The sequence below is a fragment of the Suillus clintonianus genome (genome assembly GCF_016758775.1).
Source record: "Suillus clintonianus strain FC179 chromosome Unknown DEU56scaffold_4, whole genome shotgun sequence".
Lineage (NCBI taxonomy): Eukaryota > Fungi > Basidiomycota > Agaricomycetes > Boletales > Suillaceae > Suillus > Suillus clintonianus.
In genome coordinates this window covers 444,934-471,499 of record NW_024539228.1, presented here as the reverse complement: position 1 = coordinate 471,499, position 26,566 = coordinate 444,934, and the positions used below count along the sequence as shown (strand labels likewise).

The 26,566-nt window shown below is 49.4% G+C and overlaps 10 protein-coding genes across 10 annotated transcripts; 5 read left to right on the top strand and 5 right to left on the bottom strand.

The window, feature by feature from the left end:
• The first annotated feature begins 88 nt into the window (after positions 1-88).
• DEU56DRAFT_769864 (uncharacterized protein) lies at positions 89-757 on the top strand. The gene is made up of 4 exons (XM_041351371.1): positions 89-254; positions 305-430; positions 485-557; positions 605-757. The coding sequence occupies exons 1-4, from the start codon at positions 169-171 to the stop codon at positions 668-670; spliced, it is 351 nt and encodes a 116-aa protein (XP_041214402.1). The 5' UTR covers positions 89-168; the 3' UTR covers positions 671-757.
• Positions 710-4,626, bottom strand: DEU56DRAFT_877820 (Pep3/Vps18/deep orange family-domain-containing protein; the record flags this gene model as incomplete). Its single annotated transcript, XM_041356036.1, has 12 exons — positions 4,553-4,626; positions 4,367-4,500; positions 3,620-4,313; positions 3,467-3,571; positions 3,166-3,410; positions 2,947-3,114; positions 2,692-2,889; positions 2,460-2,633; positions 2,250-2,411; positions 1,624-2,198; positions 1,244-1,574; positions 710-1,189 (listed from the first exon to the last, which is right to left on the bottom strand). Exons 1-12 carry the CDS (start codon positions 4,563-4,565, stop codon positions 710-712), a joined length of 3,279 nt encoding a protein of 1,092 aa, XP_041214401.1. The 5' UTR covers positions 4,566-4,626.
• On the top strand, positions 4,584-5,943 carry DEU56DRAFT_769856 (histidine phosphatase superfamily). Its single transcript, XM_041351370.1, has 10 exons — positions 4,584-4,620; positions 4,676-4,778; positions 4,838-4,862; positions 4,914-4,920; positions 4,971-5,052; positions 5,114-5,324; positions 5,379-5,439; positions 5,484-5,607; positions 5,663-5,691; positions 5,741-5,943. The coding sequence occupies exons 2-10, from the start codon at positions 4,739-4,741 to the stop codon at positions 5,819-5,821; spliced, it is 660 nt and encodes a 219-aa protein (XP_041214400.1). The 5' UTR covers positions 4,584-4,620; positions 4,676-4,738; the 3' UTR covers positions 5,822-5,943.
• A 376-nt stretch (positions 5,944-6,319) lies between these two features.
• Positions 6,320-9,465, top strand: DEU56DRAFT_376039 (uncharacterized protein). Its single transcript, XM_041345926.1, has 5 exons — positions 6,320-7,102; positions 7,152-7,382; positions 7,434-8,234; positions 8,285-8,371; positions 8,429-9,465. Exons 1-5 carry the CDS (start codon positions 6,503-6,505, stop codon positions 9,374-9,376), a joined length of 2,667 nt encoding a protein of 888 aa, XP_041214399.1. The 5' UTR covers positions 6,320-6,502; the 3' UTR covers positions 9,377-9,465.
• A 665-nt stretch (positions 9,466-10,130) lies between these two features.
• On the top strand, positions 10,131-12,000 carry DEU56DRAFT_769846 (mitochondrial carrier). The gene is made up of 9 exons (XM_041351369.1): positions 10,131-10,312; positions 10,377-10,393; positions 10,465-10,468; positions 10,584-10,723; positions 10,778-10,928; positions 11,091-11,265; positions 11,322-11,475; positions 11,535-11,722; positions 11,779-12,000. The coding sequence occupies exons 1-9, from the start codon at positions 10,255-10,257 to the stop codon at positions 11,792-11,794; spliced, it is 903 nt and encodes a 300-aa protein (XP_041214398.1). The 5' UTR covers positions 10,131-10,254; the 3' UTR covers positions 11,795-12,000.
• Positions 12,001-12,022: 22 nt separating this feature from the next.
• Positions 12,023-13,157, top strand: DEU56DRAFT_769842 (uncharacterized protein). Its single transcript, XM_041351368.1, has 6 exons — positions 12,023-12,222; positions 12,287-12,568; positions 12,620-12,711; positions 12,760-12,819; positions 12,870-12,911; positions 12,972-13,157. Exons 1-6 carry the CDS (start codon positions 12,120-12,122, stop codon positions 13,080-13,082), a joined length of 690 nt encoding a protein of 229 aa, XP_041214397.1. The 5' UTR covers positions 12,023-12,119; the 3' UTR covers positions 13,083-13,157.
• DEU56DRAFT_375858 (ER-golgi trafficking TRAPP I complex 85 kDa subunit-domain-containing protein) lies at positions 12,943-18,072 on the bottom strand. Its single transcript, XM_041345925.1, has 18 exons — positions 17,852-18,072; positions 17,502-17,795; positions 17,297-17,450; positions 16,931-17,243; positions 16,619-16,879; positions 16,353-16,568; positions 16,167-16,292; positions 15,954-16,110; positions 15,717-15,898; positions 15,452-15,665; positions 15,228-15,397; positions 14,808-15,174; positions 14,575-14,756; positions 14,298-14,518; positions 14,068-14,251; positions 13,604-14,019; positions 13,452-13,544; positions 12,943-13,400 (listed from the first exon to the last, which is right to left on the bottom strand). The coding sequence occupies exons 1-18, from the start codon at positions 17,985-17,987 to the stop codon at positions 13,154-13,156; spliced, it is 3,933 nt and encodes a 1,310-aa protein (XP_041214396.1). The 5' UTR covers positions 17,988-18,072; the 3' UTR covers positions 12,943-13,153.
• Positions 18,073-18,087: 15 nt separating this feature from the next.
• Positions 18,088-19,008, bottom strand: DEU56DRAFT_769838 (uncharacterized protein). Its single transcript, XM_041351367.1, has 2 exons — positions 18,887-19,008; positions 18,088-18,830 (listed from the first exon to the last, which is right to left on the bottom strand). Exons 1-2 carry the CDS (start codon positions 18,953-18,955, stop codon positions 18,156-18,158), a joined length of 744 nt encoding a protein of 247 aa, XP_041214395.1. The 5' UTR covers positions 18,956-19,008; the 3' UTR covers positions 18,088-18,155.
• Positions 19,009-22,564: 3,556 nt separating this feature from the next.
• DEU56DRAFT_769832 (uncharacterized protein) lies at positions 22,565-24,004 on the bottom strand. The gene is made up of 3 exons (XM_041351366.1): positions 23,732-24,004; positions 22,976-23,664; positions 22,565-22,902 (listed from the first exon to the last, which is right to left on the bottom strand). Exons 1-3 carry the CDS (start codon positions 23,916-23,918, stop codon positions 22,834-22,836), a joined length of 945 nt encoding a protein of 314 aa, XP_041214394.1. The 5' UTR covers positions 23,919-24,004; the 3' UTR covers positions 22,565-22,833.
• DEU56DRAFT_375802 (uncharacterized protein) lies at positions 23,909-26,531 on the bottom strand. Its single transcript, XM_041345924.1, has 5 exons — positions 25,984-26,531; positions 25,496-25,934; positions 24,575-25,430; positions 24,279-24,524; positions 23,909-24,221 (listed from the first exon to the last, which is right to left on the bottom strand). Exons 1-5 carry the CDS (start codon positions 26,240-26,242, stop codon positions 24,129-24,131), a joined length of 1,893 nt encoding a protein of 630 aa, XP_041214393.1. The 5' UTR covers positions 26,243-26,531; the 3' UTR covers positions 23,909-24,128.
• Positions 26,532-26,566: the final 35 nt, after the last annotated feature.

The window sequence follows — 26,566 nt, the reverse complement described above, 5'->3', positions numbered from 1 at the left end:
TCTAAACACATATTAAACAATTCAAATGCAAACAATCCCACGTATCCAAAAACAAAGTTTAAATCATTACATAATATTATTAAATCCCCTCCTATCTCCATTTTATGTAATAAACATCGATCCTAATATGGACATGAACGCCTTCATCTCTCTTGCAGGTATATCGAAATGTCAGAAGAGCCACTCCCTCTCACCTCGTCATCACATGGACGTGTGTCCGGAAAATCATGGAAGGCACCAAAATCAGCGACCTTGTACGTACCATACCACACTCCATGTGGACAAAAAATCATTCGATAATTAGTCGTACCCAATGTTCTGCCGGACACAGGTCCAACTTTGAGGAACGAATGAAGAAGACTACAAAAGAAAATGCTGCAAAGAAGTTGGAAACTGAACTCAGAGATGAGAAACATGCTGAGAAGCAACGGTGAGCGACAATCTGTGCAGCGTGTTGGGGATCAGAGATAACCCTGTGATGTAGGAGACGAGAAATCACCCTCGAGAGGAAAAACGCAGCAGAGGAACGGCGTAGACTTGAAGAAGACAAAGCAAAGGTAGATCCATGATTTGTATTTGTCTTTTGAGACTAATTGTGCCTAAGATGGGAGCTAGAAAAGCTGCGAGGCTACGACGAAAAGCAGGACGCACAAAAAAGATCCATGGTTAAAAACATCCCACTATACTATGTTCATACAATGTACCGTCCCTACAGCGCCCATGTCGTGTCCAATTCATCTACTTTCACGAATGACCTATCCAAGCCTGCAATCACACTCTCGCATAGTGGACAGCTGCTTGCGAGAACGTCGTCCAGCTCGACCCTTAACTTCTCTGCCTTCTTCTCGACGTCTCTATGCACTCCAACCTTTCTTCCGCCACCCATACCCGGTATCCATCCTGGCGCAGACACAACCGAAGCCAGCGCATCTGGAACAATAAGATCTCTCAGGCGGTCTCCAGCGGAAAGTATATTTCGTCCGAGGAGATTCGCGGCCTTGGTACCATTCTGGATAGGGCTACCAAAGTTAGCAGATAGGAGTGTGCGCTGTTGAGTCGCCTGGCGCGAATGCCCGTTGGGCGTGGCTGGGACCGCATGATCGAGATTGGTTTTTTGACCTCCCTTCACCAGCTCGGTTTGCAGAGTAATGATCCGCCGGAGCGCATGCGTAGGAAGATGTTCTTTTGCCTTGGCGACCGCGCAATTCAATACAATTTTTAAATTAAGCAAGGGCAAACATACCAATCCGATCAGACAATCCGCATGGAAAGTGTGCTGGCAGGGAAAGACGTAGAACTGCCTCGTCAACAATGGCTGCGAGCAAACGGAGCACTTTTCCCCAGCATCGATTGTTACGAAACGGTTCTTCAGCTCGGCAATGTCTTGTTTGATAGACTCCGCAGTACGAGTCGCATCATCCATCTCTCGTTTCAAGTCGTCGATGTGGGCTGAATAACCTTCCAAAGCGTGTGCAATTTCCTCCTTGAAATCGTCAATGACGACAAAGTCAGGGAAGAAGGGCAAGATATCCTCAATCTTGAGTATATTCGTGTTCTCCAAGAATTGCATTGCACTAAGCAGACTCATGAGCGGGAACAACTACTGACGAAGATCTTACTTACGTTTTGATGTCCTGTTTATCCTGCACCACGTATCGCGCGATCTTGAGCCAAAGCTTCTTCTGCAACGGCGCGTCATCCTCCGGCTTGTTGGCATTTTCCTTTGCGAGCTCCAAGTCACCCTTCTCCAATGCCAAGTCCACGCTATTTTCCCAAAGACCCATTTGCGAGTAAATGTGAACACATGATTGGGTGCGCCCCGTTCTTTTGCACACTCGAAGAGCATAGTCGAGGTCATAGTACGGTTTGCCTGTCATCGGATCTGAGGGCGCCGACGTCAAGAAACTGAGCAACGGGCCATCCTCTTCTGAAGAACGAGGCATTCGAGTCGCAAGGAATGTCACGAGAAGGTTATGAACCATCGGTGACTTGTTGCTCTGCTCAAACACCACATAACTGAGGTACCGCACAGCGTGGTCAGGAGACAGGGGGTCGCGAGGGAGATGTTGCAGCTGAAGCAGGGAGGGAATCAGGCGCAAGGGGTCCAAAGACGGTTGTTTTAACCAAGATTCGATCATCTCCTTGGGTGCTTGCCTGGTAAGCACAGTACCGAAGCGGTAGTATAATTCGGGGTTCGACTTTTCTCCAGTTAGTCAGGGGCATTGCAGTGCATTGAGTGTAATAGTTACCTGGCGGTTGAGCACATCAATGGCCTTGGTCCACTGTTCTTCCAATATCCATTGTGCAATAACACGTTCGGAGTCACCAACCACAGTAGCGTAGTGTAGGAACATGTCAGTCCGACCATGACCTTGGATCAACTCATAAACAACGTTTTTATCCAGATTGCTCTGGAAACAAATGTTAAAAGTGAGTAAAGTACGCATAAAAGGGCGCACCTTGTATGTATCGAAGAATTGTCGTAGGTCGTCTTCAAGTATTGCACGCTGGGTTTGCAGATTCTCGACATCGCTCGTCACCGATTCAGAAGCACACAGGTCGTCCAGCTCATTACATCTGCTCAGATAGAATTCGACGAGCCATGTGGCTAGCATCATCCGCTGAGTCAAGTCCTGCGATGCAGCAACAATGAGGGACCCAATCCCCGAACTTCGCAGGGGAAAAACTCACCGACTTCCGTGTCCGTTCGAGTCTTGAAATCAAGTATGAGCGCAGCGCATCTCGTTCGCCAGCATCCAAGAACTTTAATGCAACTTCCTCGAATGGTGCAGAACATTGAGAATAGCATTGTGCAGCCTGAAAATAACGACCCTCGTCAAAGAATGCACGCGCTTGAGCAGACAAGATGCTATCTCGCTGGCCCGCCGTCTGCACTCAACTAATCAGTCAGCATCCAGTGATGGTAGACAATGCGATATTGCCGACCTTTGCATACCGAAGTGCGATGTCAAACTTCTGCTGAGCCAAATATATTTGCCAGACGTCCCGATTCTCATTGCCGACAACAAGCTCGAAAATAGATTGATCCGTGTATGCCCAGTATGTTTTACGAACTGGGTCAGCAGCAAGTCCTCGTACAACTTCATTCGATCTCTAAACCAACCCTCAGCAACAATGTGGCCTGCGCCAATACGTGTCACCTACCAATGGTATGGCATCCTCATAAGTCTGTTTTCCATTCAAGGTAGAGATGCCAATAATGCGGTCCCTGTAAAGCAAGATGAAGTGGAACTCCGTCAGGGTAATAGAGACGGGGACTTCTGGCGGCGAGTGAGAGGTATCAGGGGATGTGCCAGGTGAGAAAGTAGGGTAAGGATGTAGTTGTGTTGTGTCGATGTGGTCGTCAGAATTTGGATCGAAGTTGAGCGTCCCGTGATAGATACCAGGAGCTACAAATGTTCACATGACTCATGAGGTGAAGGGAATCATAACACAAAAAACACACCAGTCATCCAAGCAAGGTTCTTCGGGAGTGATAGTGCTTGGTCTGAATTAGGGGTGTAGAAGTGAAGTTCGGAATACTGTAGGTTTCCAGGTAGTTCGGATATTTCTTTTTCATGTCAGGGAACAGCTACATCATTTATCATTGATCACTTACTTGGCGTAGTTTCTCGATAGGCAGCAAACAGGGAAGTGAAAACACGACCACCCTCTTCAGCGCGTCGATCTGGTGAGCCGGCGAATTGATATATTCGTGAAGGAGTTGTGACAATGACCAGGGCAGTTCGCGGGTCAGAAGAGGGAAATAAGTCAAACTTAATCCCAGTGACTGGATACTTTTCAGGGAGGGTAAACAGAAGCTGCAGATACCGTTCCTGTGACTTGAAGAAATCTTCGCCAGCATCTAACACAGCTTCATAGATACCACCATTCCGTGTGCCGACCAAGAATTCTCTTGTTGACATGGAGTGGGTGGAGGACAATAACGCAGCCTTATTCCATGCAACGCTCTCGATTACCATCTTGAATGTCTTGAGTTGCCTAGGCTTCTTCCAACTACGGTATAAATACCAGTTCTCGCCTTGAGTGGAGGTGATGATGAGATGACGGCCTGATGGGTCAAGAAAGATCTTGTGTAGGGTCAATTCGGTCACTTTTCGTGGGATCGGGATCGCAACGACATGCTCTGCATGAGAGAGCTCGATGAGGACTATGGTATTTGATGCTAATGCCATGGCAAGAACATCTGAGGATACTGCCAATGACACGAGAGGCGCTGAAAGTGTATATTGGACACGTCCGAGATCGAATAATGGTGTGTTGAGCGCGACCGGGCTCGGTAATTGAGCATCCTTTGGAAGATTCAGTGGATGATGATTAAGGTATCTGATATGTGTATACACACCAAGGCTCCCGTATGTTCTAATTCAGCATGAATCTCGCTGTCATAAGGTGACGGCTCGTAACCCTCGTACTGAACTTGTGGAAGAGGTGCAGTGCTACGAGACTGTCCTGCTGCAGGAGCAGCGTGCTCCACGACTACGTGGATTGTTAGCCACAAACGTCATGATATAAACGCAAGGTACGTTACAGTCGTCAAACATGGTACAGGTGCAAACTGCGGCTTCGGAGGACTTGTGTAAGTTGTTTCAAGCTGCGGTCAGTACTTACTGCTATAAGCGGAACCAATTTACTTAGACCTTGATTTGGGTAGTCTCCTTTTACCCACAGCCTTTCAGTTTCACTCCCTGATCAGTGATAATCATTATCTAGCATCATGCCCCCTCCAACACCAAGATTATTTGTTATTCGACATGGTGCGCACAATACCTCTTTTTTTCCGGTAGGAGGAAGATGACGTTGAATTCCCATAAAGGTGAAACAGAATGGTCCTTGAATGGGTAAGGTATTTGAGTCCTCAAGGGGTGTAGTGGCTGATGTTTTTGTGATAGACGGCACGTAAGTATTTGCAACATACTCGTTTCGATATTTGAACACGTCCTCGTTAGACTGGAACAAGTGACATTCCTCTGACAGCCCGTGGAGAGGAGCAAATCAAGTCTAAAGCGCATATCTTGGTCGGCGAAGGCAGTCAGTATTATACATCTTATTTGCATTGTTCGTCCAAGTTATGTTGTTTCTGCCTTTGCAGAACCCATCGATCCACAAAATCTCTGTGTCGCCCTTGTATCTCCCCGTCAGCGAGCCCACAGAACATTTCACTTGTTATTCGAACATTTGCCCAAGATCCCGGATCATATCATCGATGTATCCGTTAGAGAGTGGGACTACGGGAAGTACGAAGGCTTGTTTAAGCATGAAATCCTTGCCATAGACCCCAAATGGGACATCTGGAGAGATGGGTAAGTCATCGCCAGGTTTCACACAACGATTCCCGATCGACTTGACCGATTTAGCTGTCCCGGAGGCGAGAGTGCTCAGGAGATGTGCGCCCGCGTTGATAGTGTGATCGCCAAGGTCTGTGCTTGAGCTGCATGCTCTGCGAATCTGATTTCTGGCAGGTTCGAGAGTACCATAGACAATACTTTGAAGAGGGCAAAGGAACGCGCGACGTATTAATTGTTGCTCATGGCCACTTCAATCGTGTCCTCATTTCTCGATGGATAAGATTCGAACTCGCGTTAGGTATGATACAACTGACTGTTGTTCATGATTTCCTGTATTCAAACTTGATCATCAGGAACTCGTTTCAACGTGGAACCTGGAGGAGTAAGTGCGTTTCTTTTTTGTGCTAAGGAGAACTAAAGTTGTTGGCAAGGTTTCTGTCCTGAGCTATAATCATAATTCCCTCGATGAACCAGCTTTGAATGCCCTGAATTTGTATGCTGACCTCAAATAGTCTGTTGTATTCTCCAGATGTAGATCTTGTCCAGGCTTTGAAATTATGTGAATTATCGGTTTCGCCATAGTCCTCCCCCTAGCCTTGCCCTAGCCCACCAATAAAATACATTTGGTCAGTTCGGTGACGGCCGGGCGCCAAGTGGGACGCGTCCCGTGATTGACAATATTAGATTTTCTGGTTGTATTTTATTCCTTCTGCACTCGTTTAACCGTTCCCAAACACGTTTTTCTGTCACTCCCGCCATCATCTTTAGTGATTATGGCCGACATAGCGACCATTCCCCAAACTACCGACCTCGAATCTGCCGTTGACTTTGTCGCCGAGGATGGCGTGTCTCCTGAACCTCATGGTGAACATGAGGCATTCGTCGTGGTAGACCCAGACCCAGTCACACAAGATGAAATTGGCACGCCTGCCGATGGCGCAGTGGACGATGATGTGATTGATCCAATAGACACGCAGGAAGCCACGCAGTCCGCTGACACGCCTAAGGATGCTGCACCTGCCACAAAGCCGGAGGTGACTAAGAAGCTTACTGCTCCGAAGGTCGTTGTGAAAGTAGGCAAGGATAAATCAGTCATATCCGCTAAAGGTGTTCCGGCAAGATCTGCACCGCCCACGCCAACCGTGAAGAAGGTGTGTTTGCCTCACCTCAGTGTGATACAATTCATCTAAGCCATGTGCGCAAAGGTATTGAATTCTGGCACGTTTGGATCTGGCGCTACGAAACCACCTCTCGCGAGCAAGGCTCCTTCTGCAACTCCTCCTACTCTTTTGAAAACCACCCCTTCTGCTCCCTCAGCTTTGAGGAAATCTATCAGCACATCCTCTGCCAATTCGCCAGTAAAGACAGCACCGACAATGGCGTCTTCCAGAAGCCCCGCTTCCGGTCCCCCACAACCATCTCGACGAACATCCATGCTCCCTCCAAGGGCGCCGTCTGCGACCGGCAACCCTCCGACACCAAAGTCGCGGGGCACTTTATTGTCGTCCCTGACATCTTCCATGTCTTCCAAGCCTGCTCCACCCGAGGCCAGCGCACCTTCGCGCCCTTCTGTTGTTTCTCCTTCTGGTTCTGTTGCATCGTTGAGGTCCAACGCTGCTGCTCCTGCCGCTTCTCGTCCTCGTGCTTCAATATCAGACGTTGTGAGGAGAACGCCTTCAGTTTCATCCATGAAGGGAGGCTCTTCGACTTCAGTTCCTACGCGGCAGTCTACTTCAATCTCATCCATTCGAGAAGTGAATGACGCAAAACCTCTAGAGGAGATGCAACAGAAAGTGAGGGATTTACGTTCGGTTTCAGCTTATTGCTGATGATTTTCATTAGCTCAAAGAGGCAATGGATGCACTTTCAGTGAAAACGCAGGCAGTCGCTGACCTTGCAGCAACCCTGGATACGGCTCGTGCAGATGCTGAAGCAAGTCGCTCTTCGCTTCTGCTGCTGCAGCAAGAAAAGGCTGCTGCTGAGTCGGACCTTCAAGAGCTTAGCATTACCTTACAACAAAATCGTGACGAACACTCGCGGGTCCTTATTCTCCTCGACTCCATGAAGCGAGAGGTAGGTGAATTACTATCCACCATTCCCTTTGTCTCAGACACCTTCTTTCAGCTTGACGCGGCAAAGTTGGCGACGTCTGACCACACTGATGTTGTATACGACCTCCAAAACCAAGTAGAGTCTCTCACAGCTGAAGTGGCAGCGGCTCGCGAGAACCTTGAGACTCTCCGCATCTCAAGCGAGCAATCTTCTTCCGAAGCAGCAGCAGCAGCTCAGACCGAGCGGGAGGCTCTTCTTAGGGCAAGGACCAACTACGAAACCGTCGCCGCAGAAATCGAAGCGTTGAGAGCCTCTCATGCTTCAACAGTTCAAGATCTCCACGTCAGGTCAAGTGAAGCACAGGAGAGAGCCGCTAATGCAGACGCTCTCGAAGCCCAGGTTAGGCAACTCAAGTCAGAGCGCGAGGACAACGCGAACAAGGTCTCAGAGCTGGAGGTTGAGATATTGGAGTTGAAAGAGAGCCAAGAGCAAGCAGAGGACGACCACGCCAAGGTACTTGACCGCCTAAAAGGGCTGGAGGAGGAACTGGCCCATGCCGCCGCCGCCACTCAAAGCGCTCTTGCCGCATCTAAAGTCAGAGAAGAAGAACATGCCGAGCAGATGGCTGAAGTCAAGGAAGCTCATAATGGCGAGATACAGGTCGCCAGCGACGAGCTCTCCAAGGTTGTTGCCGACCTTGAAGCATTGCAGGAAGAGCTCACTGCTGCTCACGCTGCCCATGAGCAGACAAAGCTTGAGGCTCAGCTTGCTGCTGAGGAGCACGAGCATCAGATTGACGAGACCGAGAGTGAATGGTTGTCGAGGCATCTTGAGCTTTCGGAGGAGCTCAAGAGAGTCACTATCGAGTTGGAGGCAAGTCCATGCTTAACGTCTCCGATATGATTTTCTCATGGGTGATATAGAGTCAAGAAGCACACTACGACGCTAAAGTTAACGCTGTAAAGGCCGAGCACGATTTGCTCCTGCAGGAGGCATTTGAGCGCGCTAAGGTATGTATAATCTATGTCACTGTGTCACAACTTGCACTAATTCTGCTGCTGCATCAGAACGAAGCTGGAGATGTGCATGGTGAAGAGCTCCAGGCGTTCCGTGCTGAATCACAAGCGACAATCGAACAACTCCTTACCGCCCACCAGTCGACGGTGGATGGACTGAAAGCAGACCATGAAGACGTTCTTGCATCACAGGTCGGCGATCTGGAGAAGAAATTGAGTAACCAGAACCTCGAGCTACGTGCCACGCAAGACGATCTTGCCAAAGCCAAGGCAGCGCTAGACTCCTCGCGATCTGACACGGAAAGCCTGAAGGCGCAGCTTGAGGATGCCCGGGCGGCGTTCGTCGCCGCCTCTGCCTCTGCTGACCAGGCGTCCGAGATCGATCGCCTGACGAAAGAACTTGCCAACTTCCGTGATGAGAACGTCATGATCAACGATGTTCTTGCCGCCACGAAGGAGTCGCTTTCGGAAATGTCCTTCAATCACACAAAGGAGCTCGAAGAAGCAGCTCGTGGACGCGTCGAAGACGTCATGAGCCTCCGTGCCACTCATGAAGAGGAGATCGGCAGGCTTGCAGCTCAGAAGTCGGAGCTGTCTCTCAAACTTTCCGATCTGGAGGGCGAGATTGCTACGCTCCAGGCACAGATTGCTGCTGAGGCTGCGGCTGCACCGAAGAGTAACGGGGTGGTGTCCCCATCCTCGACTATGGTCACCAGGGAGGAGCTCCAGAGAGTGCACGAGGCGCATAACATGAAAATGCACGACGTGATGGCTGACCATGAGCGCACCGTCAGTGATCTCAGAAATGAAATCGACGGGCTCCAGAGCAAGCTGGACGAGGTCCACACGGACATTTCGCGCAAAACGATGGAGATCCAGTATCTTGAGCAAGAACAAGAAGAGAGCCAAGACTCTATCACTCGGTATGTCAAGGTCTTTGGACTTCAAAGTGTATTCGGAGTAGTGATCGCGCTGGCCGTGATTTTTGACTTCATTTGATTAATATTGCTCTGACGTTTCTCGGTTATGGCCGCTTTACTTTTACTATAATTTATCAAGCTTCATACTTTCTTTTACTTGTTTGTTCTGCGGACGATTATCTTTGGATCTGATTTATTGACTTGTGCTCATTCCATGTCACGTTTCTCCCGCAGATTAAAAGCAGACCTTGATCGACTAAGCGGCAGTTCTGACGCATGAAGGCTCCACTACCAACCCTCCGCCGTCACGGTTAGCCTCATGGATTCCGCGCCGCCTCCATCCTCCCTCCTCGTGGTCGATTAACTGGGCTATGACTGTGGTGGCATACCGCACCGTCGGCATCATTATCGACTTGTCCTTCCTTTCCTTACCCCTCTCTATTCGTAATATCACAGACTCCCCGCACATTCTTACCTATGATTCTTATCAGGTGTCTCAGTCTAGCATCAACCTCCTTTTCATTGCATACCCCACCTATGGTTAATGATTGCACATATCTGGAAGTCTTTCTCTAATGCGACGTCTCTGTAACAATGTAGATCCTGGGTCGTCCGAATGGAAATTCTTTTTAATTATACTGACTTCTCGCTCGTGTTTACCCCGGTTCAGGTTTGACAACGACGCGACAAGTTCTTAGTACTTACGTGGCACAGTCAAAAATCTCGGACAAGAGTGTGGTACGATGGTCTGCTCCGACTGTGCCCGGTTACAATAAACAATTTAATAAATGTCACTGATTTTTTGGCCATTTTTGGGAATAAAAAGTAGGTCAAGTTGTGGTCCCATTTGGGCGGTACCGGTTAACGTCCTACCTTTTATTCGCATCGACATATCTTTCTTTACTTCTCTTACTCCCTCTTTTCTACCCGGTCACTTCCCGCGACGACGAGCACACGATGGCAATTCAAAGGGAACCTGGCCAGAAAGGCATAAACTGGTCTAACATTGCTGTCGGTGAGCGCGTTTTACAACGTGATTTCGCTTTATGAAACATGCTGAACAAGGTGAATTCTCGTAGGTGCTATCATGAACATGGTATGCTTTCACACTCCCTTCTGATTATCAGCTAAATGTACGCGTCCTGATGTGTCCTTCGTATCACATAGTTTGTGCGTTCACTCTTATCTCGGTGGGTTGACTTTTACTGACTTAACTCCGCCTTTGCAGGAGGCAAGTCGAGGGAGACGTGTTTGCGGTGTTAAGTAAACCTGACGGACGCATCCTTAGGTCACGACCCTCGGTCAACCCTTGGAAGTCCTCAAGACCCAAATGGCTGCCAACCGCTCGCAGACTATGGTCCAGGCCGCCAAGGCGGTCTGGGGCCGCGGTGGTGTCGCCGGGATGTATCAGGGTCTGATTCCATGGGTCAGTGGCCTCGTGAATGTCTAGGCATTCGACCCATGCTCATTTAATGGACAGGCTTGGATTGAAGCTTCCACTAAGGGTGGTGTGCTTCTTTTCACGGCTTCTGAAATTGAGACCGCTGGTGTTGGTATGGGTGTCAGCCCTGCTACCGCTGGTCTCTTGGGTGGTATGGGCGGTGGTATTGCTCAGGCTTATGCGACTATGGGTGAGTCTTCATGCAGAAGCTTGAATTGCTTTCTTCATACATGATGCATACTTTTATCTATTGAGGCTAGTTTATAATACTGTGCTGCCTTCAATTAACCATCTTTCGGGACTGACTTGTCCAACCTGATTTCGAATGTCATACTAATATCTCATGCTACAGGATTCACGACATGTATGAAGACTGTCGAGATTACACGACACAAAGAGGCTGCTGTCGGTGTCGAACGGTCGACATTCCAAGTGTTCATGGATATCTACCGCCGCGAAGGTATCAAGGGTATCAACAAAGGTGTCAACGCTGTTGCCGTGCGACAATGTACCAACTGGGGATCTCGGTCTGTTGTTTTTACAAGAAATGTCGTTGTATTATCAGCTGATTGGCGGTGTGCAGAATGGGTTTTGCTCGTCTTGCTGAAACTACGATCCGGAATGTGCGCGGCAAGGGCGAAAAAGACAGCCTTGGTGCTATGGACAAGATCTTGGCTTCGTCCATTGGTGGCGCACTGGCTACATGGAATCAGCCTATAGAGGTCGTCCGGGTTGAGGTGTGTAGCATCATGTTTGACTTGACTATGCAGATTTCACCAACAATTTCACGTGATAGATGCAATCAATGGCGAAGACCACTGCAAATGCTAACCGCCCGGCAAAACTCACTATCCTCAACACCCTCGGCTTCATCTACAAAGAGAACGGTATCAAGGGTCTCTACCGTGGTGTCACACCACGGATAGGTCTTGGCATCTGGCAAACAATCTGCATGGTGTCGTTCGCCGACTATGTGAAAGCCTGGTATGTGTCTCGCATCTAGCTGCATGTAAGAGAAATGAAGCTAACGGAGCTCACAGGGTGAAAAAGAGTTAGTCAGGGATCGCAATAGCGGTGTCTGCACTTTAATCATCATAGACAGATAATAGTATACTTTGACATACATTATAGACACATACCACTTTTTTGCTCGCTATATATTCTTTCCTGGTCATATATTCTCGAATTTGAGAGCCAAGTCGTCGGCTCGCATGTGTTTGTGGATCGCAGCCAGACCATTATGTAATTGCATCCGGTAACCGGTTTACGAACTTAATGGGCGACCCCATATGCCGGTCCGCGGTTGCCTGCTCAAGCGCTCAATGCCAGCAAACGCTGGTTGGCAGTCTGCCCAAACTTCACCGCAACCACCACCACCACCATGAGCGCTCCTGTCACAGGCAAAGCCCCCATGCATCCACTGCTGGCGCAGTACCTCATGCAGCTGTCGACAAACCCACTGCGCACCAAGGCATTGACATCCAGTACGCTTCATTTTAATCCAGCAACCACGTATGACGCTCAACGTGTTGGATGCGTGTTCTGCAGGCATGTTTAGTTTCCTACAGGAGGTCATTGGATCGAACGTGGCTGGCCTCCCGCCGCCTCAAATCCCAAAAGATGCGGCTCCCTTGACGAAAGCCCTCGCGCGTGCGCGTATTGACTCCAAGGCCATCAAGATGGCTTTGTACGGGTTTTTCGTGTCCGCTCCCATGGGACATGTCCTCGTCGGCCTGTTGCAGAAGGCTTTTGCTGGGAAGACAGGTCTCAAGGCTAGGTTAGGGCAGCTCCTTGCGAGCAATCTACTGATTTCGCCAATAAACGCGACTGGTGCGCGCTCTTTATGTCTCATTTACATTAGCACTAAGAGTTACATCATAGTGTTCTTGGCCTCTATGGCTGTCATTAATGGCGCCAAATCCCTCGACGAGGTCATCCGCACTGTCAAGGGTGGCTTCTTCTCCGTCATGAGAGTAAGCAGGATTTGTCGTTCCTTCAACTGGTGTTCTTATATCCCGTAGGTATCATGGGTAGTTTCCCCGTTGTCCATGACTATCGCACAGCAGTTCATTCCTGTCGAAGTATGTCCTCCGACCATGTCCATAATGACCTGAAACTGATCGACAAACAGCTTTGGGTGCCTTTCTTCAACACGATTCAGTTCGTGGTCGGTGTAAGTAATCCTCGATTCACTCAGGCGTTTTTGATCCAAGCTGAAAACGTCACTGCACAGACCTTCATGAACATCAAAGTGAAGAAAATGAGACTCGCCGCGCAAAGGAAGGAAGCCGAGGAAAGGGAGCGAGAGAGAGCGAGAATGGCCACGACAGAAAAACCTCAGTGATCACCTTATTTTGAACTTTTTGTACCCTCATACTGTTTGGTTATATCCGTAATATATTCCCTATGCATACATTAGAGATCTGATACAACGATTGATGACGAGTTGTCTGCAGCCGCCCTCTGCTCATAGCGGTGCCTTACTCGCCATGGGCTATCCTCCGTGCCAGGTTCGCCTACCTCAGTCTCCAGCCGCCAGCCTGACAATATGTATGTTCCTGGACGAGTAACGCACAACTGGGCGAGGACAGACGTTGTCTGCAACGGCGCTAGAAGCCCCCTGAAGGTCGTCCGGCCACAATATGGTGCAGGGAGATGAGGTCTACAGATGCTGTTAGTTGACGATATAAGAGGCAAGGAAATCACTCACGACGACTGTTGACGAGGATCAAGTCTAAGAACAAAGCGCGACGGATGTGACAAGGAATGATTACGGATCGTAAACTCTACAGGAGCCATGCAAACCCTAAACAACAATTGCTCAATAACCGTTACTGGGAGCTGAATCGCTGAAGGACCACTCACCCCTGACTGAAGTCATGCTCTACTACCAAACCGTCCTTCACGTGCATAACAATCGGATTCATCTCCGCGTTCCACTCGCTATCACGAATAGCTTGCAGCATCTCCACCTTCTCGCGTTGCGTCTCAGCATACATGCTTCGCTTGACTTTGGCACTCTCTACACCCTCGAGTACCTCTCGAAGCGCAGCATGGCTTGCACCTAGAGTAACCTCAGAAACAAGGATATGACCGGACCGCTGCTCAGAAGGGATATTCCAGAAGACGACGAAATCGACAGAAAGGGGGTTGTATAGCGGGAAGATGCTGGGGTGAGATGATGTGGGTATTCGGGGGTGTGATTGAGCGAGCGTGCGAGAGACGGCTATCCGCCGTGCGTTCATGATAAAGTGAGCGACGAAAGGTTGGAAGGCGAATGTCTGTGACATGATCAACAACGATTTGGTAGACGAGAGGGAGATTTGTACCTGGGAGACATGTCCGCAGAGGAGCTCTAATGGAGGCGGATCATCGGGCCCTATATCTTGACCATGCAGCACGTTGCTCAGTTTCCTCGAGACAAACGCTGAGACTGCATTCACACTCGCACAATCGCCAGTGGAGGTGGCGCCAAACGATATCCGTGCTGATTGAGAAGGACGCAAAGGCTCACTGAAACGTAATCAATAACAAAAACATGAATTGCAATTACACTTACGACCAGAGTTCAGTCAGTGGTAAACATGACCAACTAGCGCTGATCGTTGTCACTTGGTTGATCTCCACGTAACTCGAAGATGAGATATTGGCCAGGTCTAAGCTTAACGAGAACGAATGATCCGGCGAGTGACTTGGGTGCGAGGTGGTAGAGATCTGGAGGCACTGGACGACCTCATAACTCCTCGTGACGCGCGTGCAATGGAATGGGCTGCCTTGTGCCTGTAATATTCATTTTAGCACAACAAAAGTAGAATAAGAATGTTGTAGTGACTCACCTCACGATAAACGAAGAGAAGCGACAAGTCCTGTTTCCCCTTGTGACTTGCATGTAAGACAACCGTAACTTCGGTGCTTCCAGCCTCCGTGAGCTTCTCTGCGAGGGGTATACTATATGGTGTCGTTGGAACAATCTTATTATCGGACTGCCACGTTTTCCACGCCATGCTCATAACTGAAACTGGTTCATCCTAAGCATCTGCGAACGTAATAAGCCAACAGTGAAACATACCTGACCCACCATCCAGAGGCTCGATCCAGATCTGATCTTCAGGACCAGGCACAACCCATACCTCCCCAATATCCCTCGAACCAGCGTTCGAAATCCACAGTTTCATCCGCTTACACTCTCCTTCAGCAAGCACAAGCGGACCATCGTCTACAAACGCCACGGCAAGCTCTTGGCTTGCCTCTTCTACGTCGAGCTTCAAGAGTATGTCAGGGGCATATGTGATTGTCTGTCTCTGTTGAGGTGTGTCCTGCAGCCTGCGACCGCGGCGTGCTAGCGATTCTACTGTTGGAAGGAGTCCCAGGAAGTCATAGGCAACGCCTGTGATAGCCAATGATGCTGGTTTGGAAGACTTGATGGAAATGGAAATCTAAAATGCACCGCGGTCAGATAAAGCAGGAAGAAGCGACTGGTACCACGAACGGTGCGCGACTCATTGGCATAAAGGATAGTATCCTCAGCGGTCTTGATTTCGATGTTATCTCGAATCCAGGCAGCGTCACCAGAAGAAGATTCAACGATCACCGTTGGATTGGCCAAGGTGACCTCTGTGTCGAGGGGATTGCGCAGGGTGATATCAACCCAGAATGCCTCTATGTAAGAAATGAGTCTACGAAGTCGGAACGCATGACGACGAGGAAATTTACCTTCCACAGCAGCACGTCCACTTCGTTCAAGCTTCTCCTTGCCTCGATGCTTCCAAAAGGATGACCATATTTCTTCCCGAGTCTCCCACTCGGACTGTTCGCCCTCGACAGAGTCTCGAGGTAAGCGAATGCAGGCCTGCGAAGGAACGACGAAGCGCAGTGACAGCTTGACATCCTCTAAGCGTGCTTGCTCCCCGGATATCGACTCCAAGTGCTGGTACATGGTGTCAGAAGGTGGTACAGGTAATGAAAGCAGGCAAATTACCGAAATCGCAACCTGGAAGTCCTCCAGGAACACCTTGTCCGAATTGCTAGGATCCTTTGTAATGTCCACAATATGATTCGAAAGTTGGGCAAGTGGAGAGGACGACGCTGACGACCATCGCAAGAGACCCAAAAAGTGTCGCACAGCGCCTGATACGTCCCCTGTGGTATACAGCAGTCTCCCTAACAGATACACCGGGTCAAGGAAATAAAAAGATAGCGATCGAAAAACACTTGCCAAGTGGATGCTCAATGCCAGACATGACAGCATCAAAGCCTTGAAAGTCTGATGGTTGTTTGTTTTCAGATATCCAGAATGACGGCGACAAGAGTTTGTCCGGCCGGGATACGGACAATTCATGGGCTCTCCGAAGAAAGTACATGGTCAGCGGTTTCTGGAAACGCGTTTGGGAATCAGTAAAAGCTACTATTCGAAATTGGAACTACACACAATGCCACATTTCTCCAGGCGGTTTGCAGCGAAAAAGTACCACAGCGCTGCTCGCCGTCGTGCGTTTTTCCGAACGCTGAGAAGTGCAGCATGTGCCAACAAGAGGGCTGCTGGTGGTTCTTCTGCCTTGAATCCTGACAGTCAATTGGTGTTCTTATCGAGGACAATAAATGGCAATAAACGCACGTTGCCCGCAGCCCAGACAAGCCATCGTTCGCCCTCGAGGGTATCGCTTAGGAAGTCGCCAATCGTAAGCATCGATTCCCATCGCACCGCGTATAGCAAGGCGCGTAATTGTGCATGTGATGGAAGCTCGGCGGCTTGGGGGTGGATGGTATTCAAAGCATGAGAGACGTGGAGTTGCACGGCTGGCGAGGGAGCGATAAGCAAAGGAAGAATATCCTAACAGCGAGTTTGTAAGATAGCAGGAGCATATGAGATGCAATACTTACAGAACCTCCTTTCCCTTCCTTCCTTAATGATTCCCAAACAGCCACCGCTAGTTTGTAGTCACCAAGGATTGTTGCAAACTCAGCTAAGCGTCGTTGCTGAGATGGTGGAGGAATGATGGAACCAGATACTGATGACTGTAGTGCGCTGTGTGTGTGCGAACGCGTGGGCAGAGAAGATGTAGGGGGTGCTGGAGATGAAGTGCCAAAAAGCCGACGCGTTGATGTAAACAAGCGCGATGGTAGTCTTCGGCTCGAGGAATACTGGTGAAGGGACTTAAAGTGAGTATGCGGAGGAGATTCGTTGATACTTACTGTCTCGTTCCATTCTACGACGCATTTCTCCATCCAAGGAACCAAGTTCATGGTGACGAATTCTCGTGTAAATCTGGCAGTTTGTTGGATGTCTTGTTCGGACATCCTAAGAGTATTCAATGGGACGGTTTGTGCGGTCTTTAAGTCAGGGCGCACGCCGTCGGCAGAACCATTTAGAATAGCAGGTGGCGGTAATCGGGGAACAAGTGCTGGGATAGATACGGGGGGTGGCGGAGGGGATGGAAGTTCGAGAGAAAGAAGGTAAGTATGCAAACCATACTGTTTCTTAACGGCATTGAAAAGTGCGCCTGCTCTGGAAAGATATGTTATGAGGAGCAAGACAGGTAATGAGATATGAATACGCACTCTTCGTCAGAAAGCGGAGAGTTCTTGGGATGAATTATGAGAGTGTAAATGAGATGTGTGAGGTCTACCCATGATGGAAAGTCTAATGTTCGAGAATGTAGGGCGGTGATTGCCTGCAGCGGGTTCGGGGATGTAGTAGAGACTGCTAATATTACTGCAGCAAGACTGTGAGGCAGAATGAGAAGGGTTGAGCGGAATTACTGACTTGATATTGGATGATTCCACCCCTCATCTCTAGCTGGAATGTGATCTCCTTCGGCACAACGTCTCAGTTCATCCCACCAAGGTGTTCTTGCAACATCTCGATCTTTCATCTTTTCGAAATCATCTACCCATTTAGCGCAGCGTTTGCTGATACGGTCACCGATCCAGTCAATAGCTCGTGTGGCGCGTTGTTCCTCATCTTCACGACAAGCTGCCTCGATTTCCGGCAAGTCAGAAAAGCGAAGGGCAAATGATGGATGGGGTACAGTGGTCAAAGCAGTTGTGCGGGTTGTAACTTTGTAGGGATTAAATTTAAGAGCGATATCAGTCGCCGAAAAGAGTGAAACATACCTTGTGGTAATGGGGAAAAGGACTGGAATATATGATGGAGAGAAGGCAGAGAAGAGGACTGAAGGAGCTCTTCAAGGTCTGGGGAAGGAAGGATGCAAATGTGGGGGGTCAACGATGAGGGCAGAACCCTGGCCATGAAGGTTGCTCGAGCGTTGCTGGCGTGGCCCAATGGTTAAACTGTACCGGTACCTCTTCCCCTCCTCGACGTAATGGAGGTATTACTAGTAGTCCAATAATTAGTTCCCACATTCAATGTCATTTAGCAAACACTACGAAGTACAAATTCTTCGGGTATATAGGTAAATCAAAAGAAACCACCTCCACCGTCAAATCCACCACCACCCATTCCTCCGTCAAGTATATCTCCAAGTAAAAGTCCACCTGCCAATCCACCCAACAAAGGTAACGCCAATCCCCCTCCTCCAAACCCTCCACTCCGACCTCCGTAACGACCTCGACCTCCATTGTATCCATATGGGTCTCCAGCAGGTGGGCCATACATACCATACCCTGCTTGTGGGTAACCATAGCTAGTAGATCCGCCGTATGGCGCATATCCACCATGCTGCTGCAAGTACGCAGCACGTTCCTCCAGGTTTCGTCTCCGTGCCTCCCGAAGTTGCTCCTCCTCTCGCGCACGTTCTTCAGCCCTTTGTCTCTTGTGTGCCTCCCGCTCTTCCTTCGTACCAATTGCCTTGTCTTTCAGCTTCCCGAACATCCCGCGCTTTCGCTCCTCATGCTGCTCGTCAGTCGGTGGTTTGACTGCACTACCAGAAGACTTTGTGTTGCTGCGCAATGGAGCACTCGTCTCTCCACCGCTGAATGAATGACGTCGCTGTTCGTACGGAGGGGGATCTACCGACGGTGCTCCTTCGAGCTTCTCTACTTTCGCTTTGATATCCGGGTTGTCAGAAAGGAACTGCTCGTCTTCGTAGGGGTGCACCCATATTGCTCGTGGTGGCTTTGCCTTTGTATCAACCTGTAGAAGGGAGCGTTAGAGCGAGCCTAATCTGATAAGAGAGATTCGGTACCCACCCAGAATGGGTGCTTCTGTTGAGGGTCGTATTCCCGAATCCAACCTTCTGGGAGGGGTAGCTGGGACATGCGGGATGCGATACGTGTTATAGTCAATTGTGAGTCGAGTTACTGCGTCTGTGTCCAAGTTGCCAATCTGTGTGTGACTCTTATACTCATCCATCACGTGCCTGCCATGGCTATAGGGGGCGGCACTGGAATGACGGAATCACAGCCTTGACGTGAACGGTGACACAGCTCTGGCATAGCTACAACCACAATTGTGTCTCGAAAAACCCGATACAACCAATCGTTTGTGAATGCCGAAAGGCTAGCGCAATTACGTTTGAGGTCATGTACGGATTGGAGATTGCTAGATGGACGGATCTCGGATGTCACTCAAGATAAGTGGACCTACTACTACAAACAATTTCGTAGCTGACTTAGACCTCACGTTGCCGTGCTGGAGACAAGCGAAACCCTGCAGGCACTGCCTATCCGGTCTAATCCGACGGTTGGATCCATAGTTCTTTGAAAGAAGCGAGACTGAACAGGACTATAATTGGACTTCCTTCCTGGAATCCAGTTAAAAATAACTTCGAGCCATTAGGGGAAGCAACAACGTTGCTGGCAACTCAGCACCCTTCAGCAATTTTTCCGCAGCACAAACCTTGTCAAATCGCGCGAAGCTTGCACAGCAGATATTCGTGGACACACGTAAGTAATTACCATTCTAGCAAAATCTGCGTTTATTCTCTTCATCGAAAACTTGCCAGTACCGTCTTGATTTCCTGCATGTCTGACTCATTAACAATCACCGCGAATTGGCTGTGCGCATGCCACGACGCTACATAGTCGGCTGGTGGTATAGGATCACGACGTAAGTACACGCAACCATTGGAGGAACCACAACCGTAATTTAATATGCCTCCCCAGATCATCGTACGTGCCAGATAACTATTCCTTGTTATATCCTCCCCTTCCCCTTGCTTCCCTATTGTACCCTCCCCTTCCCGGTTCCCTCGGTAATTTCCTATTATATCCACCCCTACCTAATGCTTCTTCAACCCCAGCTTCACGCCGGACATCTACCGCGTCATCATCAGACTCGGGGACAGAGCCAGCTCATAATTCCACTTACTATCGATGGAGGCATCAGCAATGGGGGACCCGTTAACTCCGATGATGCTCAGCATCATTGAGATGGATACAAGAACAACAGTCGAGATGCGCATTGTGAAGCAGCGGGAACTTGGAATCGATATTTGCTGGGATTTATTGAAGACAAACTGCCGCTTTTTATGTGTTGCGACTCAAGACGACAAGTTTGATGCATCAGCACATGCTTTGGATGACTGGGGATACTAGCTCCACTGGCCATCGCGGATGTCTGCGGATCTGGGGGCCACTTTGATATCGTCAAGTCACCTATCTCTGCCATCATGCTTGGCAGATTGATCGAACGCCTCTAAACAGTTCGTATTGTGGCCGAACACTTGGCACGACTGGGAGGAAGACTGGGAGTGCACAGTTGGTTATGGTCATGGTCAGGCTTTATCGATGATCTTATGCTGAGACACACAAGTGGCATAACAATTCAATAACCTTCCAATATTACGTGCACGAACCCCTGTATATTGTCTGACGCAACATAGGAAAGCCCTCAGTTACGGGCGACTCGAAGCGGAATTTGGTATTTCAGTGTTCCATGATAGTGGTTGACACGTCGACAACCAAACGTACGTCGCAAAGCTACTAGCACAGGTACGTCCGCACCCCATGATGCTAATTATCAATTACAATTGTAACAAAGCAGATTTCAGGGGTATTCACCGCTTTCATGGATCCGGAATCCTTGTTTGAATAATTCTGTCCATGGCATCTGGCACCGACTACCCGAGGAAGGACTGATCCGATTCATTCTGCAGCCCCGTCGGAGGAGGACAAGTGAATTATAGTAGGTGCAATTACTGAGAGCGACAGTCATATACTAAGTAAGGGCACGAGGACTCTGTATTATGATAATAACTGATTTCTTTAAGCTAGCTGTACTCGGTATAGTGATTATCATTAACCTGGAATATCAATTATGGTGTAATTTAGGTATTGTAAGTATCAGAACTGCCAAGGGGGCTCATTACAAAAATTCATGGTCAAGTAGGGTCAGTGTGCCGAAGGTCTGACAGCGGTCACACCTCCCACCCTGGAAGATAAGCCTGGGCCCACTCGGCGAAGGTTTCCAATCGGTCGATCTGTTTCACTAGTACCCGGGCACACCACTGTCTCTTGCAGCTACATTCGCTGTCTTCGTAGCACCTGGCAAGCCCGAAGCTAGTGCGTTCTGCATATCACGAATCTCCACTACTGCGTCATCTTCAGGCTCGAGGAGGGAGACAGGTCACAATTCTGCTTACTTGTGGGGCGAGCGTCAGCTCCAATGATAGCCAGCATCATTGACATGGATACGAGGACAACAGTCGAAATACGCATTATGAAGAAGAATATGATGAGTCGAAAGATATTTGTGGAGTTTCACGAAGACGAATGGCGTCTTTTTAAGTGTGTCTTGTGCGATGCGATACATTTGGCATAGGCTTCAGCACGGCGCTCAAGCAATGTATCGGGATGTGCTCTGCACGACTGTAACCATGCATAAGGGAGAGTAGTGTGACTCAGGCCGTGCCTGCCTGCCTGCGATGAGGCTGCGAGTTACGCCAAGCACTGAGGAGTCACCTCGCTGGCCAAGTCAGCGATATTTGCTATGCTTGGCTAAACTGCTCTAATTATAAATAATATTGGGTGAGGCTGGGCAAATATTCAATGTTCAAGATGAGCGGACTCGGAGTGCACACTTGACGATAATCACAGTCGGACCCCCGGTGAGCACAAGCTGCATGACAATCCAATAGCGATCCGATAGTACGCTCTCGGACTCTTGTATATGACTGTCTGACGCAGCACAAAGGGGATGCTGGTATTGCAGTGGTGTGTCCTGATACGAAAGCAGGCTGAATGAAACGTCGACGACCAAACCGGTGCGTGCGCGGCGTAGAGAAATCAAAGCGGCTATACTGTAGAAATGAATTCTGTATCAGTTGCAAAAATTATATTGTTCTTCATGAATCACAACATAAGTTGACCAAAGGTAAGTCCTCATAGGCGAATGTGATAGTTGGGGGTGCTTTCAACGGTTGGAACTGGATTACATGCATTGAGCGCTCGACAAAATCCGGAGTTTTCTCAAATTCAAGCTTTCCCTGATCCGGGATGGACGACTAATAATTCCAGTGATCGCAACAAGCCAAAGGCGGTGTGCGTGTATATATAGTACTTGTCTCGTGTATATTAATGATGAGGTCAATGCTAAGCAAAGGCTCGGTTGCACGAGGGCGTTGGTGAGGGAAGGTGAAAAGCATTAATGCTGCAGCGAAGTACTTTGGCGCGCGCACTGGCGAATATAGGATGCGATCACTGTGGAGGCCTTGTTGTGCCAGTTCAGTACCTCAGCGCTGAGGTACTGAACTGGCACAACAAGGCCTCCAATAGTCGAACTCGGACTTCTGTATTTTGCTTGACGCAGCACAGGAAAACAAATATTGAGTTATTGGCAACTTGATGCAGAACCTAGTGTTTCGGTATTCCATGATACAAGGCTGGAACGTCGACAACCAAACCAGTGCACATGCCGCACTGTATTGATCCGGCAAGAAGTATTCACCGCCGTGACCTCGTCTGGAAGGTGAACAAACTTCGATAGATCCATAATCACTGTTGAATCTGTCAAGAATACAAATACAAATTACTTGTAGTGGAAGAAATCCATGGTATATCAGATGTGCTTGGAGTTAGATTATTGCAATGGAGCGAGAGCAGACCGTGACCGCATGCAAGAAACATCTACGAGCCGGCGAAAGATGAGAGCAGGACAACAACAACGAGAACCGGAACAATCAGGCATCGAGTGACTGTTAGGCAGGATGGGCGTGAAGATAACGGATCATCTCCTGAATCTTCAGCACCTTCTGTTCCGTCGGCATCTGTCAAAAATATAAAGTTAAATGTTTAATAAATGGCATTACTGGCAGCCCTGCAGGAAATGAGGTTACTCACTTCAAAAAAGCGGTGCATCCTTCGTCGCCTATCTTCATCTGCTGCTTCCTGAAGAGCGATATCTTCTACAAAAGGATGCGCGCAGCTGAGATCTTGTCTCTGGTGGGAGGGAGAGCTATTGGTAGGAGGGGCCACCCAGTCCTCTATTACGCCCCAGCCTTTATCCTGCTCTTCCGATGTCAAGTCTGTACCAGCAGCTTTAGGAACAGACGCATCATCTTTACGCCCCCACCCAACACTCTCCGCTTCACGCCCCCACCCATCACTCCCCACTTCATGATTCGGTTTCCTCCAGGCTCCTAACATCCCCCACACCTCATCCGAAGTCCGCCATCCGCCATCGTCCTCCATCATCTGCAAGAACTCCTCCATCCTCAGCACCTCGCCCCTCTCCGCAGCATCCACCCCGCGGATCCAGAACGGCACAAGATCAAACACATGATCCACGTGGGTCTGCATCTCCCATGTGCGTAGGCCATCGGAAGTTAGCGGAGGCTGCTCGGGCGCTCCCCAGGCGTCATCGTCTCGTGGTTTCCACCACTCGGCTTCGGAGATGTGCTGTGCATGCTCAGGGGATGCGTTTTCATGTCGAACTGCGGCTTGCATGGTCGTGAAGTAGAATTGGTTGGTGCGCCTTGGGATGCAGATGTTGCAAGTCCATCCGCGGCGTGAGATATCCGGGGTGAAATCTATAAGCGGATTAAGCATGGTCATGCTACCGTTGGTGAAATGGCCCTATGAGGTTATAGCACGCACATTGTTGTTTGCTAAATTTCAACTTTTTGGAGGAAGAGGGGGGTGCCATGGGTTTAGATCGAGAGGAACGGAACGGATGATGGGGCGATTGGGAAAATGCAAGGGCTAGGGAAGAGCAGTATAAATGTCTCCCATCTGGTGGCCAGAGTCCACAATCCACAACTACTATAATGACGAGCAGCCGCATACAATCCGCATATGGCTTCGTATTTCCGCTGGCGGCTGAGCAAGTTACCAATACAAGAGAACCACGACAACAAGCTCAAGCCACATTATGGCCAATAACAAGTTAGGAAGTCCTAGGCTTGAAGCTTGAGCGCCTGAGCCTCCAATTACTACGCAACGAAAACATTGTCCAAAAACTACAGTGTTCCAGATAATACATAATCTTAAATATCTACGAAGCTCCGGGTAGCGGCCCCACCCAAGTTCCATTCGGCCACAGGGTCGCAGGCATCGTGAAATCACCAGGCGTACTCCCTGTTGTGTACTGCGAAAGAATTCATCAGCCCCTGGCCAATGCAGAAAGTCCCTTGAAAATACTCACGGCAAGCCTGAAGAAATGTGGCAAGCCAGCCTCCAGTGCAGCAAGTGAGTAGTTGAGTGCAGCGCCCACGTACACCTCCACATCATCCACGAGTAATGCGAAGCCATTCCAGCCTTGAGCAGCAATGGCCGTAGGTATGCCGTGCCAGCTGATGGTTTGATTCGTCAGCGCAATGGAGGCATTGTAGGTGGTGGAATTTGTGAGGAAAGTGGGGAGGGGGGAGCCAGTTGTCCCGTCTCCGACAAGCTGTAACACAACATGAGCTATTGAAGGCATGTATAGTGAACGGGACATACAGCAGCAGCGGTCTGTAGTATCGAGTCAAAGCCGAACGCAGCCACGCCGTTAAGAAACATTCCGAGGAGGAACCCCTGATAAATTGCCGAAAGCCTAGTCGGGAAGCCAGTGCCAGGTAACAATACCATTGAGATGATATAATGATGCAGCCTGAACTGCAGGCCAGGCAGCAACGCCAACACCAGCGTCACGAGGCCTCCGAGGATGTACCACCCAAGGTAGTATGGCAGCCAGCCAGTTTTCCTGATAACACGTATCTGGTTGACTACCAGGACAAGAAGGATAAGGCAGATGATAATAAGCGCTACGACACCTCCCGGCTGTTGTTTGATATCAGCCGCGGTCAATCGATCAATGGGTATTTGGTCCATGGTGAGATTTGTCAGAACGCCTGTCCAGTAAGGCGCAAGGTACCATATCATGGCTTCAAACGGCGCGTTTGCGAACAGAGGCAACGTAAACCTCACAGCAACGCGCCAGAACGCATAGCAGACGAAAAGGGTAGGCAGGAATGCACCAAAGGCTACGTCCAGCGGGGGTGGAGTCGCCTGGGGCTGCGAAAACAATGCGGTGTGCCAAAACCCTATGCAGACGAGGCACCACCACATGACGATAGCTTTGGGCCGCAACACGAGGAAGAGAAGGCATGTAATAAGTATGTTGAAAGCGAGCGCCGGTGTGCGGAGGTCGGTGCAGTGGGTGAGAACGTTGGATGGTGAGAATCTAAAGGACATCGGGAATACAGAGGGGAATCCAATGGAAGATAGTCCGAAAGCAGTTGTAGGTAAATAGTTTGTGAAATTCCCCACGAGATTAACAGATGCGCAACCTCCTGTCGAGTCGCTGAAAAGGCCGCTATGTAGAGAACACGTGAGTTAAATCTTCTGCGTTAAAAAGAAGGGGAAATATCGAGCACTTACGCCTGAACGGCAGAAGCGCAGATAAAACTATCAGCTCTATATGTCTTCTGACTATCCCCGCCTCCAACAAGTAGAGGGACGAAATCCACCTCTACATCGCCTACCAAATGCGGGTTCTGCAGGACAACGCTGCTACATTGCGCCGGGCATCTGAAATCAAAAGACGAATTACTAAATGGCGCGCACAAAGTACCGTCCAGACCGCATCCTGCGTCTTTTGTCCAGTAGACCGATGTACAACTGACAAAAGAGGTTGCAGGGATCGTATACCACTGTGCGCGGACCAAGAAGGAAAAGGAAATGATATATGCTGCTACGAGGACGACGAAAAGCCATGTAGCAGTAAGTGGACGTGTGAACCGGATGATCGCAGGCTCGAGTGCGATGGTGAATTGATGACCTCTGACCGAATACGTACGACCGAGGAGGGGCACAGGGTCTGCATGCTGTGAGCGCCGGTTACAAGTGACCTGAACATAGAAACTCACTCGGAAGATCAACTTTAGGCCTAGGTCCCCGAACGTGTTTGACCACTCGAGCGGCAGCATGATACAACCGAGGGGATCGTGCTTTAAAGGAATCCGAAAATCTTGAGAAACGAGTTGAGGGTGGTGGAGAATGAGATGCTCCTAATGGGCCCGGGTCATAGAGACCTTTCTCGGAGGCCTCCGCCTCAAATTTTACTCTCTCCTCGCTTGAGCCGGCAGTTGTTTCGCGAGAAGAGCTGTACCGGAGCCCTTGATCCATAAGAGCTCAGTTGGAGGCGACTGTCATGAAGAACGGGTTGTGTGCGAAAAGACATGCAGAGCGCAGTAACCGTCCAAAATTAAATACATCACCAATGCTGTCCCCTATCCATCGATAGAGCGCCTGCAGTGTGGAACATCCCTACAACAAACATTCCGTGACAATGACAGCTCAGACTCAGAGAGTGCATATGCGTAGACATCATATATGGGATTTGCAAAAGAAGATCATCACCAAAAAAATTGTATGGTACCCTGCCAAGGGCCATCAAAATATTGACCAATGTACTAGTTCCAGCAAATCATCTTATATAGGCCACGGGCA

Coding starts and splice junctions, on each gene's coding strand:
- DEU56DRAFT_769864 (XM_041351371.1), top strand. CDS start 169: ATGTCAGAAGAGCCACTCCCTCTCACCTCGTCATCACATGGACGTGTG. Junction 255..304: donor GCACCAAAATCAGCGACCTT/GTACGTACCATA, acceptor TTCGATAATTAG/TCGTACCCAATGTTCTGCCG. Junction 431..484: donor AAACATGCTGAGAAGCAACG/GTGAGCGACAAT, acceptor CCTGTGATGTAG/GAGACGAGAAATCACCCTCG.
- DEU56DRAFT_769856 (XM_041351370.1), top strand. CDS start 4,739: ATGCCCCCTCCAACACCAAGATTATTTGTTATTCGACATG. Junction 4,779..4,837: donor ATTATTTGTTATTCGACATG/GTGCGCACAATA, acceptor ATTCCCATAAAG/GTGAAACAGAATGGTCCTTG. Junction 5,608..5,662: donor AAGATTCGAACTCGCGTTAG/GTATGATACAAC, acceptor CTTGATCATCAG/GAACTCGTTTCAACGTGGAA.
- DEU56DRAFT_376039 (XM_041345926.1), top strand. CDS start 6,503: ATGTGCGCAAAGGTATTGAATTCTGGCACGTTTGGATCTGGCGCTACG. Junction 8,235..8,284: donor GAGTCACTATCGAGTTGGAG/GCAAGTCCATGC, acceptor TGGGTGATATAG/AGTCAAGAAGCACACTACGA. Junction 8,372..8,428: donor AGGCATTTGAGCGCGCTAAG/GTATGTATAATC, acceptor CTGCTGCATCAG/AACGAAGCTGGAGATGTGCA.
- DEU56DRAFT_769846 (XM_041351369.1), top strand. CDS start 10,255: ATGGCAATTCAAAGGGAACCTGGCCAGAAAGGCATAAACTGGTCTAAC. Junction 10,724..10,777: donor ATCAGGGTCTGATTCCATGG/GTCAGTGGCCTC, acceptor TTTAATGGACAG/GCTTGGATTGAAGCTTCCAC. Junction 11,476..11,534: donor TAGAGGTCGTCCGGGTTGAG/GTGTGTAGCATC, acceptor TTCACGTGATAG/ATGCAATCAATGGCGAAGAC.
- DEU56DRAFT_769842 (XM_041351368.1), top strand. CDS start 12,120: ATGAGCGCTCCTGTCACAGGCAAAGCCCCCATGCATCCACTGCTGGCG. Junction 12,820..12,869: donor AGCAGTTCATTCCTGTCGAA/GTATGTCCTCCG, acceptor ATCGACAAACAG/CTTTGGGTGCCTTTCTTCAA. Junction 12,912..12,971: donor CGATTCAGTTCGTGGTCGGT/GTAAGTAATCCT, acceptor GTCACTGCACAG/ACCTTCATGAACATCAAAGT.
- DEU56DRAFT_375858 (XM_041345925.1), bottom strand. CDS start 17,987: ATGGCCAGGGTTCTGCCCTCATCGTTGACCCCCCACATTTGCATCCTT. Junction 17,244..17,296: donor TCTCCGCTTTCTGACGAAGA/GTGCGTATTCAT, acceptor ATATCTTTCCAG/AGCAGGCGCACTTTTCAATG. Junction 15,666..15,716: donor ACTTCCAGGTTGCGATTTCG/GTAATTTGCCTG, acceptor ACCATGTACCAG/CACTTGGAGTCGATATCCGG.
- DEU56DRAFT_769838 (XM_041351367.1), bottom strand. CDS start 18,955: ATGTCCCAGCTACCCCTCCCAGAAGGTTGGATTCGGGAATACGACCCT. Junction 18,831..18,886: donor AACAGAAGCACCCATTCTGG/GTGGGTACCGAA, acceptor TCCCTTCTACAG/GTTGATACAAAGGCAAAGCC.
- DEU56DRAFT_769832 (XM_041351366.1), bottom strand. CDS start 23,918: ATGCGGCTGCTCGTCATTATAGTAGTTGTGGATTGTGGACTCTGGCCA. Junction 23,665..23,731: donor GAAATTTAGCAAACAACAAT/GTGCGTGCTATA, acceptor ATCCGCTTATAG/ATTTCACCCCGGATATCTCA. Junction 22,903..22,975: donor GGATGCACCGCTTTTTTGAA/GTGAGTAACCTC, acceptor TATTTTTGACAG/ATGCCGACGGAACAGAAGGT.
- DEU56DRAFT_375802 (XM_041345924.1), bottom strand. CDS start 26,242: ATGGATCAAGGGCTCCGGTACAGCTCTTCTCGCGAAACAACTGCCGGC. Junction 25,935..25,983: donor GCCTAAAGTTGATCTTCCGA/GTGAGTTTCTAT, acceptor CACAGCATGCAG/ACCCTGTGCCCCTCCTCGGT. Junction 24,222..24,278: donor CACATTTCTTCAGGCTTGCC/GTGAGTATTTTC, acceptor ATTCTTTCGCAG/TACACAACAGGGAGTACGCC.